Source organism: Scomber scombrus, chromosome 11 (genome assembly GCF_963691925.1).
Source record: "Scomber scombrus chromosome 11, fScoSco1.1, whole genome shotgun sequence".
NCBI classification, from domain to species: domain Eukaryota; kingdom Metazoa; phylum Chordata; class Actinopteri; order Scombriformes; family Scombridae; genus Scomber; species Scomber scombrus.
The window spans coordinates 29,125,106-29,147,415 of NC_084980.1; the positions used below are offsets into that span (position 1 = coordinate 29,125,106).

At 38.0% G+C, this 22,310-nt stretch overlaps 1 protein-coding gene and 1 pseudogene across 1 annotated transcript in view; one reads left to right on the forward strand and one right to left on the reverse strand.

Moving 5' to 3' along the window:
- LOC133991108 (tripartite motif-containing protein 16-like) overlaps positions 1-22,310 on the reverse strand; it is a 445,082-nt pseudogene that overhangs the window by 279,293 nt on the left and 143,479 nt on the right.
- Positions 17,886-22,310, forward strand: part of LOC133990122 (protein EFR3 homolog A-like) — a 15,934-nt gene continuing 11,509 nt past the window's right edge. The window contains exons 1-4 of the mRNA XM_062428298.1: positions 17,886-18,003; positions 18,613-18,711; positions 18,817-18,994; positions 21,513-21,619. Coding sequence (XP_062284282.1) covers positions 17,886-18,003; positions 18,613-18,711; positions 18,817-18,994; positions 21,513-21,619 — 502 coding nt within the window. The remainder of the gene's footprint in view (positions 18,004-18,612; positions 18,712-18,816; positions 18,995-21,512; positions 21,620-22,310) is intronic.

The following is a 22,310-nucleotide window of genomic DNA, read 5'->3' on the forward strand; positions in this document are numbered from 1 at the left end:
CTTCTTCTACTTGTTCTACTTCTACTACTTCTACTACTTCTACTTGTTCTACTTCTACTACTTCTACTTCTTCTACTTGTTCTACTTCTTCTTCTTCTTCTACTTGTTCTACTTCTTCTTCTTCTTCTACTTCTACGTGTACTTCTACTTCTACTACTTCTACTTGTTCTACTTCTACTTGTTCTACTTCTAGTTTTACTTCTTCTTCTTCTACTTCTTCTTGTTCTACTTCTACTTCTTCTACTTCTACTTCCACTTGTTCTACTTCTACTTCTACTTGTTCTGCTTCGACTACTTCTACTTGTTTTACTTCTACTTGTTTTACTTCTACTTCTACAACTTCTACTTCTTCTACTTATACTTCTTCTTCTTCTACTTCTACTTGTTCTACCTCTACTTGTTCTACTTCTACTTGTTCTACTTTTACTTCTTATACGTCTACTTGTTCTACGTCTACTTGTTCTACTTCTACTTCTTCTACTTCTACTTGTTCTACTTCTACTTCTACTGCTTCTTCTTCTACTTCTACTTGTTCTACTTCTACTTGTTCTACTTCTACTTGTTCTACTTCTACTTGTTGTACTTCCACTTGTTCTACTTTTACTTCTTATACTTCTACTTGTTCTACTTCTTCTACTTCTACTACTTCTACTTCTACTTGTTCTACTTCCACTTGTTCTACTTCTACTTCTTCTACTTCTTCTACTTCTACTTCTTCCACTTCTACTTATTATACGTCTACTTGTTCTACTTCTACTTGTTCTACTTCTACTACTTCTACTTCTACTTGTTCTACTTCTACTTGTTCTACTTCTACTTCTACTTCTACTACTTCTACTTCTACTTGTTCTACTTCTACTGCTTCTACTTCTACTTGTTCTACTTGTTCTACTTCTACTTGTTCTACTTCTACTTCTTCTACTTCAACTACTTCTACTTCTACTTGTTCTACTTCTACTTCTTCTACTTCTACTGCTTCTACTTCTACTTGTTCTACTTGTTCTACTTCTACTTGTTCTACTTCTACTTCTTCTACTTCTTCTACTTCTACTTGTTCTACTTCTACTACTTCTACTTCTACTTGTTTTACTTCTACTTATTCTACTTCTACTTCTTCTACTTGTTCTACTTCTTCTTCTTCTTCTACTTGTTCTACTTCTACTACTTCTACTACTTCTACTTCTACTTCTTCTTCTTCTACTTGTTCTACTTCTTCTTCTTCTTCTACTTCTACGTGTACTTCTACTACTTCTACTTGTTCTACTTCTACTTCTACTTCTTCTACTACTTCTACTTCTACTTCTACTTGTTCTACTTCTACTTCTAGTTTTACTTCTTCTTCTTCTACTTTTTCTTGTTCTACTTCTACTTCTTCTTGTTCTACTTATACTACTTCTACTTGTTTTACTTCTACTTGTTTTACTTCTACTTCTACAACTTCTACTTCTTCTTCTTCTACTTCTACTTGTTCTACCTCTACTTGTTCTACTTCTACTTCTACTTGTTCTAATTTTACTTCTTATACGTCTACTTGTTCTACGTCTACTTGATCTACTTCTACTTCTACTTCTTCTACTTCTACTTGTTCTACTTCTACTTCTACTGCTTCTTCTTCTACTTCTACTTGTTCTACTTCTTCTATTTCTACTTGTTCTACTTCTACTTGTTCTACTTCTACTTGTTCTACTTCCACTTGTTCTACTTTTACTTCTTATTCTTCTACTTGTTCTACTTCTTCTACTTCTACTACTTCTACTTCTACTTGTTCTACTTCCACTTGTTCTACTTCTACTTCTTCTACTTCTACTTCTTCCACTTCTACTTATTATACGTCTACTTGTTCTACTTCTACTTGTTCTACTTCTACTACTTCTACTTCTACGTGTTCTACTTCTACTTGTTCTACTTCTACTTCTACTTCTACTACTTCTACTTCTACATGTTCTACTTCTACTGCTTCTACTTCTACTGCTTCTACTTCTACTTGTTCTACTTGTTCTACTTCTACTTGTTCTACTTCTACTTCTTCTACTTCAACTACTTCTACTTGTTCTACTTGTTCTACTTCTACTTCTACTATTTCTACTTCTTCTACTTCTACTTCTTCTACTTCTACTTCTACTTGTTCTACTTGTTCTACTTCTACTTGTTCTACTTCTACTTCTTTTACTTCTTCTTGTTCTACTTCTTCTACTTCTACTTGTTCTACGTCTACTTGTTCTACTTCTACTTGTTCTACTTGTTCTTCTTCCACTTCTACTTGTTCTACTTCTACTTGTTCTACTTCTACTGCTTCTACTACTTCTACTTCTACATGTTCTACTTGTTCTACTTCTACTTATTCTACTTCTACTTCTACTTGTTCTACTTCTACTTCTTCTACTTCTACTACTTCTACTTGTTCTACTTCTACTTGTTCTACTTCTACTTGTTCTACTTCTACTTGTTCTACTTCTACTTCTACTTGTTCTACTTCTACTTGTTCTACTTCTACTTGTTCTACTTGTTCTACTTCTTCTACTTCTACTTGTTCTACTTCTACTTGTTCTACTTCTACTTGTTCTACTTCTACTTCTACTTGTTCTACTTCTACTTCTACTTGTTCTACATTTACTTGTTCTACTTCTACTTGTTCTACTTCTACTTGTTCTACTTCTTCTACTTCTACTTGTTCTACTTCTACTTGTTCTACTTCTACTACTTCTACTTCTTCTACTTCTACTTGTTCTACTTCTTCTACTTCTACTTGTTCTACTTCTACTTGTTCTACTTCTACTTCTTCTACTTCTTCTACTTCTACTTGTTCTTCTACTTCTTCTACTTCTACTTGTTCTAATTCTTCTTGTTCTACTTCTACTTCTTCTACTTCTACTTCTATTTCTTCTACTTCTACTTCTTTTACTTCTACTTGTTCTACTTCTACTTGTTCTACTTCTAATTGTTCTACTTCTACTGTTTCTACTTCTTCTACTTCTACTTGTTCTACTTCTTCTACTTCTACTGCTTCTTCTTCTTCTACTTCTACTTGTTCTATTTATACTTGTTCTACTTCTACTTTTTCTACTTCTACTTATTCTACTTCTACTTGTTCTACTTTTACTTCTTATACTTCTACTTGTTCTACTTCTACTACTTCTACTTCTTCTACTTCTACTTGTTCTACTTCTACTACTTCTACTTCTACTTGTTCTACTTCTACGTGTTCTACTTCTTCTTCTTCTACTTCTACTACTTCTACTTCTACTTGTTCTACTTCTACTTGTTCTACTTCTTCTACTTCTACTTGTTCTACTTCTACTATTTCTACTTGTTCTACTTCTACTACTTCTACTTCTTTTACTTCTACTGCTTCTACTTCTTCTACTTCTACTTGTTCTACTTCTACTTGTTCTACTTCTTCTATTTCTACTTCTACTTGTTCTACTTCTACTATTTCTACTTGTTCTACTTCTACTACTTCTACTTCTTTTACTTCTACTGCTTCTACTTCTTCTACGTCTACTTGTTCTACTTCTTCTACTTCTACTTGTTCTACTTCTACTTCTACTTGTTCTACTTCTACTACTTCTACTTGTTCTACTTCTACTTGTTCTACTTCTTCTATTTCTACTACTTCTACTACTTCTACTTGTTCTACTTCTACTTCTACTACTTCTACTTGTTATACTTCTACTTGTTCTACTTCTTCTATTTCTACTACTTCTACTACTTCTACTTGTTCTACTTCTACTTCTACTTGTTCTACTTCTACTTGTTCTACTTCTTCTTCTACTTCTACTACTTCTACTACTTCTACTACTTCTACTACTTCTACTTGTTCTACTTCTACTTGTTCTACTTCTTCTTCTACTTCTACTTCTACTTGTTCTACTTCTACTTCTACTTGTTCTACTTCTACTTGTTCTACTTCTTCTTCTACTTCTACTACTTCTACTACTTCTTCTACTTCTTCTTCTACTTCTACTTGTTCTACTTCTACTTGTTCTACTTCTACTACTTCTTCTACTTCTTCTTCTACTTCTACTTGTTCTACTTCTACTTGTTCTACTTTTACTTCTTCTACTTGTACTTGTTCTACTTCTTCTACTTCTACTTCTTCTACTTCTACTTGTTCTACTTTTACTTCTACTACTTCTACTTTTTCTACTTCTTCTACTTCTACTTGTTCTACTTCTTCTACTTCTACTACTTCTACTTCTTCTACTTCTATTTCTCGTTTTTCTACTTCTACTTGTTCTACTTTTACTTCTTACTTCTACTTGTTCTACTTGTTCTACTTTTACTTCTTACTTCTACTTGTTCTACTTGTTCTACTTCTACTTGTTCTACTTGTTCTACTTCTACTTGTTCTACTTCTACTTCTCCTTTTTCTACTTTTACTTGTTCTACTTGTTCTACTTATACTTGTTCTATGTCTACTTGTTCTACTTCTACTTCTACTACTTCTACTTCTACTTGTTCTACTTCTACTTGTTCTACTTTTACTTGTTCTACTTCTTCTACTTCTACTTCTTCTACTTCTACTTGTTCTACTTCTACTCCTTCTACTTCTTCTTATTCTACTTCTACTTCTACTTGTTCTACTTCTACTTGTTCTACTTCTACTTCTTCTACTTCTTCTTGTTCTACTTCTACTTGTTCTACTTCTACTTTTACTTGTTCTACTTCTACTTGTTCTACTTCTACTTGTTCTACTTCTACTTCTTCTACTTCTACTTGTTCTACTTCTTCTACTTCTACTTGTTCTACTTCTATTTCTTCTACTTCTACTACTTCTACTTGTTCTACTTCTACTTCTACTTGTTCTACTTCTACTGCTTCTACTTGTTCTACTTCTACTGCTTCAACTACTTCTACTTGTTCTACTTCTACTACTTCTACTACTTCTACTTCTACTTCTACTTCTTCTACTTCTACTTGTTCTACTTCTTCTACTTCTACTTGTTCTACTTCTACTTGTTCTACTTCTTCTTCTTCTACTTCTACTACTTCTACTTGTTTTACTTGTTCTACTTCTACTACTTCTACTCTTTCTACTTCTACTTCTACTTGTTCTACTTCTACTACTTCTACTTCTTCTACTTCTACTTGTTCTACGTCTACTTGTTCTACTTCTACTTGTTCTACTTGTTATTCTTCCACTTCTACTTGTTCTACTTCTACTTGTTCTACTTCTACTGCTTCTACTACTTCTACTTCTACATGTTCTACTTGTTCTACTTCTACTTATTCTACTTCTACTTCTACTTGTTCTACTTCTACTTCTTCTACTTCTACTACTTCTACTTGTTCTACTTCTACTTGTTCTACTTCTACTTGTTCTACTTCTACTTCTACTTGTTCTACTTCTACTTGTTCTACTTCTACTTGTTCTACTTCTTCTACTTATACTTGTTCTACTTCTACTTGTTCTACTTCTACTTGTTCTACTTCTACTTCTACTTGTTCTACTTTTACTTGTTCTACTTCTACTTGTTCTACTTCTACTTGTTCTACTTGTTCTACTTCTACTTGTTCTACTTCTACTTGTTCTACTTCTACTACTTCTACTTCTTCTACTTCTACTTGTTCTACTTCTTCTACTTCTACTTGTTCTTCTATTTCTTCTACTTCTACTTGTTCTAATTCTTCTTGTTCTACTTCTACTTCTTCTACTTTTACTTCTTATACTCCTACTTGTTCTACTTCTACTACTTCTACTTCTTCTACTTCTACTTGTTCTACTTCTACTACTTCTACTTCTACTTGTTCTACTTCTACTTGTTCTACTTCTTCTTCTTCTACTTCTACTACTTCTACTTCTACTTGTTCTACTTCTACTTGTTCTACTTGTTCTACTTCTACTTGTTCTACTTCTACTACTTCTACTTGTTCTACTTCTACTACTTCTACTACTTCTACTTCTTTTACTTCTACTGCTTCTACTTCTACTGCTTCTACTTGTTCTACTTCTACTTCTTCTACTTCTTCTTCTACTTCTACTACTTCTACTACTTCTACTTGTTCTACTTCTACTTGTTCTACTTCTTCTATTTCTACTACTTCTACTACTTCTACTTGTTCTACTTCTACTTCTACTTGTTCTACTTCTACTTGTTCTACTTCTACTACTTCTACTACTTCTACTACTTCTACTTGTTCTACTTCTACTTGTTCTACTTCTTCTTCTACTTCTTCTTCTACTTCTACTTGTTCTACTTCTACTTGTTCTACTTTTACTTCTTCTACTTGTACTTGTTCTACTTCTTCTACTTCTACTACTTCTACTTCTACTACTTCTACTTCTACTTCTTCTACTTCTACTTTTACTTCTTACTTCTACTTGTTCTACTTGTTCTACTTCTACTTGTTCTACTTCTACTACTTCTACTTCTCCTTTTTCTACTTCTACTTGTTCTACTTGTTCTACTTCTACTACTTCTACTACTTCTACTACTTCTACTTCTCCTTTTTCTACTTTTACTTGTTCTACTTGTTCTACTTATACTTGTTCTATGTCTACTTGTTCTACTTCTACTTGTTCTACTTTTACTTGTTCTACTTCTTCTACTTCTACTTCTTCTACTTCTTCTTGTTCTACTTCTACTTGTTCTACTTCTACTTGTTCTACTTCTACTTGTTCTACTTCTACTTCTTCTACTTCTTCTTATTCTACTTCTACTTCTACTTGTTCTACTTCTACTTGTTCTACTTCTACTTCTTCTACTTCTTCTTGTTCTACTTCTACTTGTTCTACTTCTACTTCTACTTCTTCTACTTCTACTACTTCTACTTCTACTTGTTCTACTTCTACTTGTTCTACTTTTACTTGTTCTACTTCTTCTACTTCTACTTCTTCTACTTCTTCTTGTTCTACTTCTACTTGTTCTACTTCTACTTGTTCTACTTCTACTTGTTCTACTTCTACTTCTTCTACTTCTTCTTATTCTACTTCTACTTCTACTTGTTCTACTTCTACTTGTTCTACTTCTACTTCTTCTACTTCTTCTTGTTCTACTTCTACTTGTTCTACTTCTACTTCTACTTGTTCTACTTCTACTTGTTCTACTTCTTCTTATTCTACTTCTACTTCTACTTGTTCTACTTCTACTTGTTCTACTTCTACTTGTTCTACTTTTACTTGTTCTACTTCTACTTGTTCTACTTTTACTTGTTCTACTTCTACTTGTTCTACTTCTACTTGTTCTACTTCTACTTGTTCTACTTTTACTTGTTCTACTTCTACTTGTTCTACTTCTACTTGTTCTACTTCTACTTGTTCTACTTCTACTTGTTCTACTTCTACTTGTTCTACTTTTACTTGTTCTACTTCTACTTGTTCTACTTCTACTTGTTCTACTTCTACTTGTTCTACTTCTACTTCTACTTGTTCTACTTCTACTGCTTCTACTTGTTCTACTTCTACTGCTTCAACTACTTCTACTTGTTCTACTTCTACTACTTCTACTACTTCTACTTCTACTTCTTCTACTTCTACTTGTTCTACTTCTTCTACTTCTACTTGTTCTACTTCTTCTTCTACTACTTCTACTTGTTTTACTTGTTCTACTTCTACTCTTTCTACTTCTACTTCTACTTGTTCTACTTCTACTACTTCTACTTCTACTTCTTCTACTTGTTCTACTTTTACTTGTTCTACTTCTTCTACTTCTACTACTTCTACTTGTTCTACTTCTACTTCTTCTACTACTACTTCTACTACTTCTACTTGTTCTACTTCTACTTCTTCTACTTCTACTTGTTCTACTTCTTCTACTTCTACTTGTTCTACTTCTACTTGTTCTACTTCTACTTCTTCTTCTACTTCTACTACTTCTACTTGTTTTACTTGTTCTACTTCTACTACTTCTACTCTTTCTACTTCTACTTCTACTACTTCTACTTCTACTTATTCTACTTCTACTCCTACTTGTTCAACTTCAACTACTTTTACTTGTTTTACTTCTTCTACTTCTACTACTTCTACTTGTTCTACTTCTACTATTTCTACTACTTCTACTTCTACTTCTTTTACTTCTACTGCTTCTACTTCTTCTACTTCTACTTGTTCTACTTCTTCTACTTCTACTTGTTCTACTTCTACTTCTTATACTTCTACTTCTTCTACTTCTTCTACTTCTACTACTTCTCCTTCTTCTTCTTCTACTTCTACTTCTACTCTTTCTACTTCTACTTCTACTTGTTCAACTTCAACTACTTCTACTTGTTTTACTTCTTCTACTTCTACTACTTCTACTTGTTCTACTTCTACTTCTACTTTTTCTACTTCTACTTCTTCTACTTCTACTTGTTCTACTTCTTCTACTTCTACTACTTCTACTTCTAGTTATTTTACTTCTACTGCTTCTACTTCTTCTACTTCTACTTGTTCTACTTCTACTTGTTCTACTTCTTCTACTTCTACTACTTCTACTTCTACTTCTTCTACTTCTACTGCTTCTACTACTTCTACTTCTCGTTTTTCTACTTCTACTTGTTCTACTTGTTCTACTTTTACTTGTTCTACTTCTACTTGTTCTACTTCTACTTGTTCTACTTCTTCTACTTCTACTTGTTCTACTTCTACTTCATCTACTTCTACTTGTTCTACTTCTACTTCTACTTGTTCTACTTGTTCTACTTCTACTTGTTCTACTTCTACTTTTTCTACTTCTACTTGTTCTACTTCTACTTGTTCTACTTCTACTTGTTCTACTTCTTCTTGTTCTACTTCTACTTGTTCTACTTCTACTTGTTCTACTTCTACTTGTTCTACTTCTTCTTGTTCTACTTCTACTTCTACTTGTTCTACTTCTACTTGTTCTACTTCTTCTTGTTCTACTTCTACTTCTACTTGTTCTACTTCTACTTGTTCTACTTCTACTTGTTCTACTTCTACTTGTTCTACTTCTACTTTTTCTACTTCTACTTGTTCTACTTCTACTTGTTCTACTTCTACTTGTTCTACTTCTTCTTGTTCTACTTCTACTTGTTCTACTTCTACTTGTTCTACTTCTACTTGTTCTACTTCTTCTTGTTCTACTTCTACTTCTACTTGTTCTACTTCTACTTGTTCTACTTTTACTTCTTCTACTTCTACTTGTTCTACTTCTACTTCTTCTACTTCTTCTTCTTCTACTTCAACTACTTCTACTTCTACTTGTTCTACTTCTACTTGTTCTACTTCTACTTGTTCTACTTCTACTTCTACTACTTCTACTTCTACTTCTACTTGTTCTACTTCTTCTACTTCTACTACTTCTACTTCTAGTTATTTTACTTCTACTACTTCTACTTCTTCTACTTCTACTGCTTCTACTTCTTCTACTTCTACTTGTTCTACTTCTACTTGTTCTACTTTTACTTCTTCTACTTGTTCTACTTCTACTTGTTCTACTTCTACTTCTTCTACTTCTACTTGTTCTACTTCTACTTGTTCTACTTCTACTTGTTCTACTTTTACTTCTATTTCTACTTCTTCTACTTCTACTACTTCTACTTCTCCTTGTTCTACTTCTACTTGTTCTACTTCTACTTGTTCTACTTCTACTACTTCTACTTGTTCTACTTCTACTTGTTCTACTTCTACTACTTCTACTTGTTCTACTTCTACTTCTCCTTTTTCTACTTTTACTTCTTATACTTCCACTTGTTCTACTTCTTCTACTTCTACTACTTCTACTTCTACTTGTTCTACTTCTACTTCTTCTACTTCTACTTGTTCTACTTCTACTACTTCTACTTGTTCTACTTCTACTACTTCTACTTGTTCTACTTTTACTTGTTCTACTTCTAGTTTGTTCTACTTCTACTTGTTCTACTTCTTCTTGTTCTACTTCTACTTGTTCTACTTCTACTTGTTCTACTTCTACTTCTTCTACTTCTATTTGTTCTACTTCTACTTGTTCTACTTCTACTACTTCTACTTCTACTTGTTCTACTTCTACTTCTACTACTTCTACTTTTACTTGTTCTACTTCTACTTGTTCTACTTCTTCTTGTTCTACTTCTTCTTGTTCTACTTCTACTTGTTCTTGTTTTACTTCTACTTGTTCTACTTCTACTTCTTCTACTTCTACTTCTTCTACTTCTTCTTGTTCTACTTCTACTTGTTCTACTTTTACTTCTTCTACTTCTACTTGTTCTACTTCTACTACTTCTACTACTTCTACTTCTACTTCTACTTCTTCTACTTCTACTTGTTCTACTTTTTCTACTTCTACTTGTTCTACTTCTTCTTCTACTACTTCTACTTGTTTTACTTGTTCTACTTCTACTACTTCTACTCTTTCTACTTCTACTTCTACTTGTTCTACTTCTACTACTTCTACTTCTACTTCTTCTACTTGTTCTACTTTTACTTGTTCTACTTCTTCTACTTCTACTACTTCTACTACTTCTACTTGTTCTACTTCTACTTCTTCTACTTCTACTTGTTCTACTTCTACTACTTCTACTTCTACTTGTTCTACTTCTACTTTTTCTACTTCTACTTGTTCTACTTCTACTTGTTCTACTTCTTCTTGTTCTACTTCTACTTGTTCTACTTCTACTTGTTCTACTTCTTCTACTTCTACTTGTTCTACTTCTACTTGTTCTACCTCTTCTTCTTCTACTTGTTCTACTTCTACTTGTTCTACTTCTACTTGTTCTACTTCTACTTCTTCTACTTCTACCTCTTCTTCTTCTTCTTCTTCTTCTACCTCTTCTTCTTTCTCTTCTACTTCTTCTTCTTCTACTACTTCTTCTACTCTACTACTTCTTCTACTTCTACTTCTTCTACTTCTTCTTCTACCTCTTCTAGTTTATCATCAATCAGTGGATCATTACATCATCATCTGTCCTCAGTCATTAAAACCCCAAACAAACCTTTAATGTTGAATAAATTGTATTATTTCCACTGTTACATAAGAAGAAGACAGAAAATGACACAAAGTTCTACATCATGTTTAATGTTGATTATTATAATTATTTAATCAGTGTGCTGTCTATGAATGAAATGTATAATTAACAGTCTTTGTTTTCATCTCTGAGACTCTGATGCTGATTGGTGCCAGCGGAGGTTCTGTGAGTGTGATCAGTCTGCCGTCGAATGCATGACTCAGAGCTCCTACAACTCTACGCTGAGAGGCCTCAACGAGTCCTCCTGCTCCTCTTCCTCCTCCTCCTCCTCCTCTTCCTCCTCCTCATCCTCCGCTGCAGGAAATCAAACAGGTGAGTTAATCAGAGGACTTTTCTGATTGTTTAGAGACTTTTCTTTGAAACTTGTAGAAATGAAACCATAGACTGTATATAAAATGGACGTAACATCCGTGACGTCACCCATTGGTTTGTGGACTGGAAAATCTGCTTCCTCTCTCTCTCTCTTTTTAGTAAAACACTGTTTACACTCGGCTCATCTCTGCGTCTGCAGAGCAGAAAACACAGAGTTCAGTGTTGCTGTGAGAGTTTAATGAAGGTTGAATCCTTGAAGCTGCAGTGTTAGAATAAGACTGTTTGTTTCTTTATTTACTGAAGAGCTTGAAGGATAAAAACAGACAGACAGATGCTGGAATGTGGATTTAGTTTGCTGCTGTCAGATGTGTATGTGTATCTATGATTTTAAAAGCTCCCAAAGTATTTAAGACTTGTTTTATAACCACAAAGAAAACAATTCAGCTCATTGTAATGTCTTTATTGTCATTGCGCAACAGTACAGTGAACACATAACACATAAAAACAACACCAGACAAAGAGACACATTAAAAACACAAAGGATCAGGGGGGTCAAACTCATGAAGGAGGGAAGGAAAGAAGGAAGGAAGGAAGAAGAGAAGACATGAAGGAAAGATGGAAGGCAGGAAGGGAAGGAGGAAAGATGGAAGGAAGAGAAAACAGGAAAGAAAGAAAGAAAGAAAGAAAGAAAGAAAGAAAGAAAGAAAGAAAGAAAGGACAGATGGAAGGTATGAAGGAAGAGAAGGACGAGAAGACAGGAAGGAAAGATCAAAAGAAGGAAGGGAGGAAAGATGGAAGGAAGAGAAGACAGGAAAGAAAGAAAGAAAGAAAGAAAGAAAGAAAGAAAGAAAGGACAGATGGAAGGTAGGAAGGAAGAGAAGGATGAGAAGACAAAGGAAAGATGGAAAGAAGGAAGGAAGGAAAGATGGAAGGAAGAGAAGACAGGAAAGAAAAAAGAAAGAAAGAAAGAAAGAAAGAAAGAAAGAAAGAAAGAAAGAAAGAAAGAAAGAAAGAAAGAAAGAAAGAAAGAAAGGACAGATGGTAGGCAGGAAGGAAGAGAAGGACGAGAAGACATGAAGGAAAGATGGAAGGAAGAAAGGGAGGAAAGATGGAAGGAAGAGAAGACAGGAAAGAAAGAAAGAAAGAAAGAAAGAAAGAAAGGACAGATGGAAGGAATGAAGTAAGAGAAGGAAGAGAAGACATGAAGGAAAGATGGAAGGAAGAAAGGGAGGAAAGATGGAAGGAAGAGAAGACAGGAAAGAAAGAAAGAAAGAAAGAAAGAAAGAAAGAAAGAAAGGACAGATGGAAGGTAGAGAAGGAAGAGAAGGACGAGAAGACAGGAAGGAAAGATGAAAGATGGAAGGAGGAGAAGACAGGAAAGAAAACAGAAAGAAAGAAAGAAAGAAAGGACGGATGGAAGGAAGAAAAGGAGTCAGTCTATTGATTGTCGTTGAGATATTTCCATCTAAATGAGCAACATGTAAGTACTAAAATAAAACCATCATCCAGAAGCTCTAAATGTTTTATTTCCAGCCTGTTAGCAAAGATTCACATTTCCTCTGAAATCTGTTGAATCTGTCCTGAAATAAAGACGATGGAGTGAAGCCGTCGCTGTTTGAAACACGTTCAAATATAAAACACCTTTCCGTCTCCGAGCTGTGACTCAGTGACTCAGACTCTTAAATGAATCGTCTGTGTTGGATTTCTGTCAGTCTGAGTTTGTTTTGTGTCTGCCGGCAGAGACGGACCTGCTGCTAATGACCGGCGGAGTCGATAACCATAGCGACACCGCCGGGATGGACGATGACCTCATCACCCCGCGGCCGGGCCCGCCTCTCCTGCTGACGACCGCTGGTACGAGCTTTAATTGGCTCCTGGTTTAACAGGCAGAGGACCAATGCTGCTGGTTTTATGTTATTTATATACTGGAATGATGTCAGATAGCTTTGTTAAATATATAAAACAAATATCTGTGTTGGTGAAAGTTACAAAACTGGAGGTGAATAGATTGTTTAACAGCTGTTGGTTCTGTAGACTTGGTTGCTAAGGTGGTTGCTAAGGCGTTTCCATGTGTTGTTTGCGTTGTTTCTTTTGTGTTTGGAGTAAAAAAGGAGAAAACGAAGTGAAATCCTGCTGCTATAGTTTAGTTTACGTAGCCTTCGGAGTCGGAGGAAGCTTTCTGAAGTTGACCAATCAGAACAGAATCAGATTTTTCTTACTGATTGTGTAATTAAATACTAATTTATTTATTATTTATTATTTATTGTTCTTTAGTCTTTTTACTGACGCTCTTCTATTTTTGCAATAATGTAAATTTCACACGGTCCGACTAATAAAGGATTATCTGATCTTATCATAACTCATCGTAACTTATCTTTTCTAACTTAACTTATTGTAACTTAACGTAACTGAACTTATCGTAACTCAACGTAACTTAATGTATCGTAACTTAACGTATCGTAACTTAACGTAATATTTCTTGTCTAACTTAAGTTATCGCAATTTAACGTAACTTAATTTATCGTAACTTAACGGAACTTTTCTTGTCTAACTTAACTAACTCATATCTTAACATAACTTATCTACTTAACGTAACATAATGTAACATAACTTAATGTATCAAAATTGAATGTAACTTAACATAACTTAACGTATCTTATCAACTTAACGTAACTTAATGTAACGTGACTTATCTTATCTAACTTAACTTATCGTAATCCAACGTAACTTTTAACTGAACTTAACGTAACTTAACTTAATGTAAAATAACTTAATGTTTTTTTTTCTTATCAACTAAACTTACCTTAATTTATCTTAATAAAACGTAACTTAAAGTAACGTAACATATCTTATCATCTTAAATTATTTATCTTAACTTATCATATTTTAGTATTTTGTGTACTAATTATTTGAAATTTCGTGGTTAGGACAGAAAATGTAATACAGATATATTTGTAGCGTGAACAGATACAGACGGCAGCTTTCTGTTACATCTCAGTAAAAAGCTTTTATCTTATTTTTTACCTGTTTTTTTACCAAAATAAAGTCATTTTCTATGATATTGGAAACTTTCCACCATTTCTGTGTTAATTCTGCTTTTTCTTTCTTATGTTTTAACCTCAGAGGAGTTAGAGGAAGGTCTGGATGGAGAGAAGGAGGCAGAAGAAGAAGAAGAAGAAGAAGAAGAAGAAGAAGAAGAAGAAGAAGAAGAAGAAGAGAGGAAACACCTGATCTCCATCTTTAACGGTAAAACATGTTTCCATCTGTACTTCCTGTTCTCCTCTCTGAATCTGAAGGACTTTTATTTGGCACATTTCTGTTAACGCTGCTCATAATTACATTTTGGCAGCAGCTGAACGGTTTCTCCTGCTGTGAGTTCGTCTCCTGCCGCTCGATGACTCACTTGGCTCAGACGCTTCCTGCTCGTCTCTTTGTGTCGACGCTGTTTTTATGGCTTTTTTTTAACAGATTTGAACGACACGGTGGAGCAGGAAGAGATAAATAAAGATCAGACGACTCACAATCCTCCAGGAAACAGAGCCGGTGAGCCAATAATACCGTCTGTGTGTGATTTAAAGGAGCAGTTGGTGGTTTGTTTTTTAACCTTTGTGTCGTCCTCCCGGGTCAAATTGACCCCGTCTGTTTTGACTGTTCCTTCTTTCCTTCCTTCCTTCCTTCCTTCCTCCCTCCCTCCTTCTCTCTTTCTTTCCTTCCTCTCCCTTCCTTCTTTCCTTCCTCCATCCCCCTTTCTTCCTTCCTTCTGTCCTTCCTTCTTTCCTTCCCTCCCTCCTTCTCTATTTCTTTCCTCTCCCCTACCTTCCTTACTTCCTTCTTTCCTCCCTTCCTCTCCCTTCCTTCTTTCCTTCCTCCATCCCCCTTTCTTCCTTCCTTCTGTCCTTCCTTCTTTCCTTCCCTCCCTCCTTCTCTATTTCTTTCCTCTCCCCTACCTTCCTTACTTCCTTCTTTCCTCCCTTCCTCTCCCTTCCTTCTTTCCTTCCTCCATCCCCCTTTCTTCCTTCCTTCTGTCCTTCCTTCTTTCCTTCCCTCCCTCCTTCTCTATTTCATTCCTCTCCCCTACCTTCCTTACTTCCTTCTTTCCTCCCTCCCTCATACCTTCCTTCCTCCCTTCCTTTTTTTCCATGGTATGAAACAGACACTGAAAATAAAGCAAAATGTTTTTTTTACCCTTCAGATTCATTGGGAGAAACTCTGAACTCAGCAGAGACGAACAAACTGAACCAAACTCTGAGCTCAGCTGAAGAAACCATGGAGACGACCAATCAGACGACTGAAACGTCTCCGATGTCACAAACTGTCAACGTTACAAGTTGGACTACAAATCCTCTGAGGACTACAACTCCCAGAGAGCCAGAGGACTCATCTGAGGAAGGTCAATGAATAACTTTAAATATCAAGATTCAGTTTAATGAAGAAATATTTTCATGTTGGCTTTGATGCTCTTCATCATATTATTATTATTTGATGGATGTTTGTTGATGCTCCAACACTAACACACAAAATTTTTATCTAAATATTCATAAAATTCTCCCCAACAATTAATTATTAGTTGATATTAATTTTAATTATTGTCTTTTTCAGTCATCGTTACATCAGACCAACCACAGATGAGCTCGACTAACAGACCGACAACTATAACTAACACCAAGGCTGTGAATTCATCTGAAGAAGAAGAAGATGAAGAAGAGGAAGAAGAGGAGGAAGATGGAAAAGAGGACGATGATGATGAAGATGAAGAAGGGGAGCAGAAAGCATCAGTTGAACAAAGTGAGGCGGGGTTTTCATTTTATTAGGTCTTTTTATTCTTCTCCTTTATTTTATGTTATTATTATTATTATTACCATCATTCTATAAGTTGTATTTAGCTGTTTTCTTCTTCTTCTTCTTCTTTAGGAAACGTTGTCTTTACACCGACTCCAGCTCCAGAGCAGAGAGGAGAGGAAGAGGAAGAGGAAGAGGAGAACTTTAACACTTCCTCACATCCAGAAACCAAACCAGCCACGACTCCTGATGCATCATGGGAGGAAGACTTCTCTCCTCCTCTTCCTCTGCGTCTCCCGAGTGAAGGTGAGGTCGGCCGCTCCATCGTAAGCAGCTCCATCGTTAGCAGAGCGTCACGTGGATATGAATTAACATGTCATTAACACATCGAGTGAGAGGAATTCATTAAAGCTTCACACCACGATGCAAATTCACATCCGCTGCTGAAAAGTGTCAGAAACACTTTAAACTGTGAAGATTACTGTGAAGCAACTTCAGTGAGGAGGAAGCAAAGTTCACTGCAGTGGACCGAAAACCCAAAATACAGAACATGGGTTCTAACCCTAACCCTCTAATGACAGTTTCTCTATAAAATAAAGGACAGTCAATAATGAAGGTTTGTCTGTAAAGGTTTAAATAAATAAATTATATTGAAAGAGGTGAAGAAGATAAATGAGATAATATACGACCTGTAATGACAGCAGGAAGAGAAGAAGAGGAGGAGGACGAAGAAGAGTATGAGGAGTTAGAGGAGGAAGAGGAAGAGGAGGAAAAAGAAGAAGAGGAGGAGGAGGAGGGAGAAGAGGAGGAGAATGATGAAGAAGGAGGAAGAATAGGATGAAGAAGAGTATGAGGAGTTAGAGGAGGAAGAGGAAGAGGAGGAAAAAGAAGAGGAGAAGGAAGAGGAGGAGTTAGAGGAGGAGAAGGATGAAGAGTAGGAGGAGTTAGAGGAGGAAGAGGAAGAGGAGGGAGAAGAGGATGAGGAGGAGGAGTAAGAGTTAGAGGAGAAGGAGGAAGAGGAGGAGATGGAGGAGGAGGAGGAGGAGAAAGAGGAAGAGGAGGAAAAAGAAGTAGAGGAGGAGGAGGAGGGAGAAGAGGAGAATGATGAAGAGGAGGAGGAAGAAGAGGAGGAGGAGGAGTAAGAGTTAGAGGAGAAGGAGGAAGAGGAGGAGATGGAGGAGGAGAAAGAGGAAGAGGAGGAAAAAGAAGTAGAGGAGGAGCAGGGAGAAGAGGAGAATGATGAAGAGGAGGAAGAAGAGGAGGAGGAGTAAGAGTTAGAGGAGAAGGAGGAAGAGGAAGAAAAAGAAGAGGAGGAGGGAGAAGAGGAGGAGAATGATGAAGAGGAGGAAGAAGAGGATGAGGATGAGGAGTAAGAGTTAGAGGAGGAGTTAGACGAGGAAGAAGAGGAGGAGAATGATGAAGAGGAGGAAGAAGAGGATGAGGAGGAGGAGTAAGAGGAGGAGGAGGAGGAGATGGAGGAGGAAGAAGAGGAACTTCAGTGAGGAGGGAGCAAGGTTCACTGCAGTGGACTGAACACCCAAAATACAATAAATGGGTTCTAATAAAAATAAAGGACAATAATAATAATAATGATCAATAATAATAATAATAATAATGATCAATAATGAATAGTGAAAATATGAACCTTTGATGATTTTACAGTTGTTGCAGCATTTTGAAAACAAAAGATTCAACTTGTGACGTTTCACTGAACTCCTTTAAAATCATGTTTTTTTTTTACATTTCTTGACTTAATACGTTATTTTAGTGATTTTTAACGTTTGTTTGTTGCAGATCGTGAGCTTCAAACATCAACAACAACATCTTCTATAAGAGTCGTTCATCATACGACAAGAGGAAGACCGATCACCTCCATTAAACCAACGTCAGAGATCAATACGTCCACCGTAACCATGACGACCGAGGCTGAATCTGAGGAGGAAGAAGAGGAGGAGGAAGAGGAAGGGGAAGAGAAACCTCCCTGTGTAGACGGAGAGCCAGCAGACAGCTCACAGGAGAAAGACTCAGAAGGTTAGTTAAGAGTTAATAACACTAAATATGATCAGCTGGTTTTCCTCCTGCTGAACTTTCTGCTCTGCGTCGACTCTTCAGGTCAAATGAGATTTAAATGAAATGAATAAATGATGAAGGTTTGTCTCTAAAGGTTCAATACGGTTAATTATATTTAAAGAGGTGAAAGAAGGTAAATGAGATAATATAAGATCTGTAATGAGAGGAGGAAGAGGAAGAGGAAGAGGAGGAAGGGGAGGAGGAGGAGGCAGAAGAGGGGGAGGAAGAGGAGGAGAAGAGGAGGAAGAAACACTCACACAATTGACATTAATAATATATTCATATTCAGCCTGATGAGGAAGAGGATGAATAGGAACAAGAGGAGGATGAAGGGGAGGAAGAGGAGGAGTTAGAGGAGGAGGAAGAAGAGGAGGGAGAAGAGGAGGAGGAAGAGGAAGACACAATTACAGCAGAAAAGGAGAAAATAAAACATTAGAAAAATACAACATGTTTTTTTATGTTTTAATATTAAATTATTGAAGGTTATTTTTTTATTTCTTTATTTATATAAAATTGCTTCATACTATCAACAGATAATCAATAATCACTCTTCTCTCATGTTGTTGTCAGATAAGATCGTAGCTCAGAAGAGGACGGTGCCGTTCTTCGCCTGGTCGCTGCTGGAGTCGGTCGGGTTAACAGACGTTAAGCTGCAGACGGACAGTAAAGGTAAACATCAGGGATATGATATATTAATACCTAAATGTTCTAATAAACCTCTTTTTTGGGAGGATATATTAATACGTAATGTCTCGTCCTGCCGTCTCGCTGCAGAGTGCAGTCTCTCCTTCACTGTGTACGGAGGTGACGGGCGAGCGAGGCGAGAGATGGCCTCGCTGGGCGAGATGCTTCACTGTCTGACGGGTCGATGCCCGCATGAATACGAGATGTACGGCTGCTACTGCGGACAGGAAGGAGGAGACAGAGGCCAACCTCTGGACCAGCTGGACAGGTGAGAGGATGCAGAGTTAACGACATGAACAAGTAAAGAAGAAGAAGAAATGTGTGTGTCATCTTCTTCTCCTCCACTGCTCTATAATCGTCTTCCTCTCCTCTGCTGCGCAATAATCGTATTCCTCTCTTCTGCTGCTCTACAATCATCGTCCTCTCCTCTGCTGCTCTATAATAGCCATCCTCTCCTCATCTTCCTCTCCTCTGCTGCTCTATGATCATCTTCCTCTCCTCTGCTGCGCTATAATCGTCTTCCTCTCCTCTGCTGCTCTACAATCATCGTCCTCTCCTCTGCTGCTCTATAATAGCCATCCTCTCCTCATCTTCCTCTCCTCTGCTGCTCTATGATCATCTTCTTCTCCTCTGCTGCTCTATAATCGTCTTCCTCTCTTATGCTGCTCTATAATCGTCTTCCTCTCTTATGCTGCTCTATAATCGTCTTCCTCTCCTCTGCTGCGCAATAATCGTCTTCCTCTCTTCTGCTGCTCTAAAATCGCCTTCCTCTCCTCTGCTGCGCTATAATCGTCTTCCTCTCCTCTGCTGCTCTATAATAGCCATCCTCTCCTCATCTTCCTCTCCTCTGCTGCGCTATAATCGCTTTCCTCTCCTCTGGTGCGCTATAATCGTCTTCCTCTCCTCTGGTGCGCTATAATCGTCTTCCTCTCCTATGCTGCGCTGTAATCATCTTCCTCTCCTCTGCTGCTATATAATAGCCGTCCTCTCCTCATCTTCTTCTCCTCTGCTGCTCTATGATCGTCCTCCTCTCCTCTGCTGCTCTATAATCGTCTTCCTTTCCTCTGCTGCTCTATAATCGTCTTCCTCTCCTCTGCTGCTCTATAATAGCCATCCTCTCCTCATCTTCCTCTCCTCTGCTGCGCTATAATCGCTTTCCTCTCCTCTGGTGCGCTATAATCGTCTTCCTCTCCTCTGGTGCGCTATAATCGTCTTCCTCTCCTATGCTGCGCTGTAATCATCTTCCTCTCCTCTGCTGCTATATAATAGCCGTCCTCTCCTCATCTTCTTCTCCTCTGCTGCTCTATGATCGTCCTCCTCTCCTCTGCTGCTCTATAATCGTCTTCCTTTCCTCTGCTGCTCTATAATCGTCTTCCTCTCCTCTGCTGCTCTATAATCGTCTTCCTCTCCTCTGCTGCGCTATAATCGTCTTCCTCTCCTCTGCTGCGCTATAATCATCTTCCTCTCCTCCTGCTCTATAATCGTCTTCCTCTCCTCCGCTGCGGTATAATCATCTTCCTCTCCTGCTCTATAATCGTCTTCCTCTCCTGCGCTGCGCTATAATCATCTTCCTCTCCTCTGCTGCTCTATAATCATCTTCCTCTCTTCTGCTGCTCTATAATCGTCTTCCTCTCCTCTGCTGCTCTATAATCATCTTCCTCTCCTCTGCTGCTCTGTAATCATCTTCCTCTCCTCTGCTGGTCTACAATCGCCTTCCTCTCCTCTGCTGCGCTATAATCGTCTTCCTCTCCTCTGCTGCTCTATAATCATCTTCCTCTCCTATGCTGCGCTGTAATCATCTTCCTCTCCTCTGCTGCTATATAATAGCCGTCCTCTCCTCATCTTCTTCTCCTCTGCTGCTCTATGATCGTCCTCCTCTCCTCTGCTGCTCTATAATCGTCTTCCTTTCCTCTGCTGCTCTATAATAGTCTTCCTCTCTTCTGCTGCTCTATAATCGTCTTCCTCTCCTCTGCTGCTCTATAATCGTCTTCCTCTCCTCTGCTGCGCTATAATCGTCTTCCTCTCCTCTGCTGCGCTATAATCATCTTCCTCTCCTCCTGCTCTATAATCGTCTTCCTCTCCTCCGCCGCGGTATAATCATCTTCCTCTCCTGCTCTATAATCGTCTTCCTCTCCTGCGCTGCGCTATAATCATCTTCCTCTCCTCTGCTGCTCTATAATCATCTTCCTCTCCTCTGCTGCTCTGTAATCATCTTCCTCTCCTCTGCTGGTCTACAATCGCCTTCCTCTCCTCTGCTGCGCTATAATCGTCTTCCTCTCCTCTGCTGCTCTATAATCATCTTCCTCTCCTCTGCTGCTCTACAATCGCCTTCCTCTCCTCTGCTGCGCTATAATCGCCTTCCTCTCCTCTGCTGCGCTATAATCGTCTTCCTTTCCTATGCTGCTCTATAATTGTCTTCCTCTCCTCTGCTGCTCTATAATTGTCTTCCTCTCCTCTGCTGCTCTGTAATCATCTTCCTCTCCTCTGCTGCTCTACAATCACCTTCCTCTCCTCTGCTGCGCTATAATCGTTTTCCTCTCCTCTGCTGCTCTATAATCATCTTCCTCTCCTCTGCTGCTCTACAATCGCCTTCCTCTCCTCTGCTGCGCTATAATCGTTTTCCTCTCCTCTGCTGCTCTATAATCATCTTCCTCTCCTCTACAATCGCCTTCCTCTCCTCTGCTGCGCTATAATCGTCTTCCTCTCCTCCGCCGTGCTATAATCATCTTCCTCTCCTCTGCTGCTCTATAATCATCTTCCTCTCTTCTGCTGCTCTTCTTCATCAGGTGCTGCTTCTTCCATCAGTGCTGCCTGAAGCAGATCAGTACGATGGGCTGCAGGTCGGACAGGAAGCTCAACGCTCAGATCTCCTGTCAGAGCGGGAAACCTCGATGTGAGTACGACAATTATAACACGAAGAAGAAGAAGAAGAAGAAATAAAAGCTCCTAAAAAACACTTGGTCACCTTTTCCTGTAGCTGTGGTTTTAAGATACAGCTCCTGATGTTTTCCTCTCCCCCTCTCTCCTCTCTCCTCTTCTCTCCTTCTCTTTCCTCCTCCTCCCTCCTCTCTTCCCTCTCTACTCTTCCTCTTCCCCTTCTCTTCCTCCATCTATTGTCTCCTCTTTCTCTCTCCTCTTCCTCCTCCTCTCTCCTGCCCTCTACCTCTCTACTCTTCATCTCTTCTCCTCTCTCTCTCTCTCTCCTCTCTCTCTCCTCCTCCTCTCTCTCCTCCTCCTTTCCTCTCTTCCCTCCCTCCTCCTCCCCTGTTCCTCCTCTCTCCTCCTTCTCTTTCCGCCTCCTCCTCCTCTCTTCCTCCTCCTTCCTCTGTCCTCTCTTCCTCCTCCTTCCCCTCTCTCCTTATCTACTCTTCCTCTTCCTCTCTCCTCCTCCTCTCCTCCTCCTCTCCTCCCTCCTCCTCCTCTTCCCCCCCTCCTCTCTCCTCCTCCTCTCCTCTCTCCCCCTCTCCTCTCTCTCCTCCTCAGGTCAGGGTGTGTCAGTGTGTGATAAGCTTCAGTGTGTGTGTGATAAGACGACAGCAGACTGCATGGCGTCAGCTCGTTTTAATCACAGCCTGCCGTCGCAG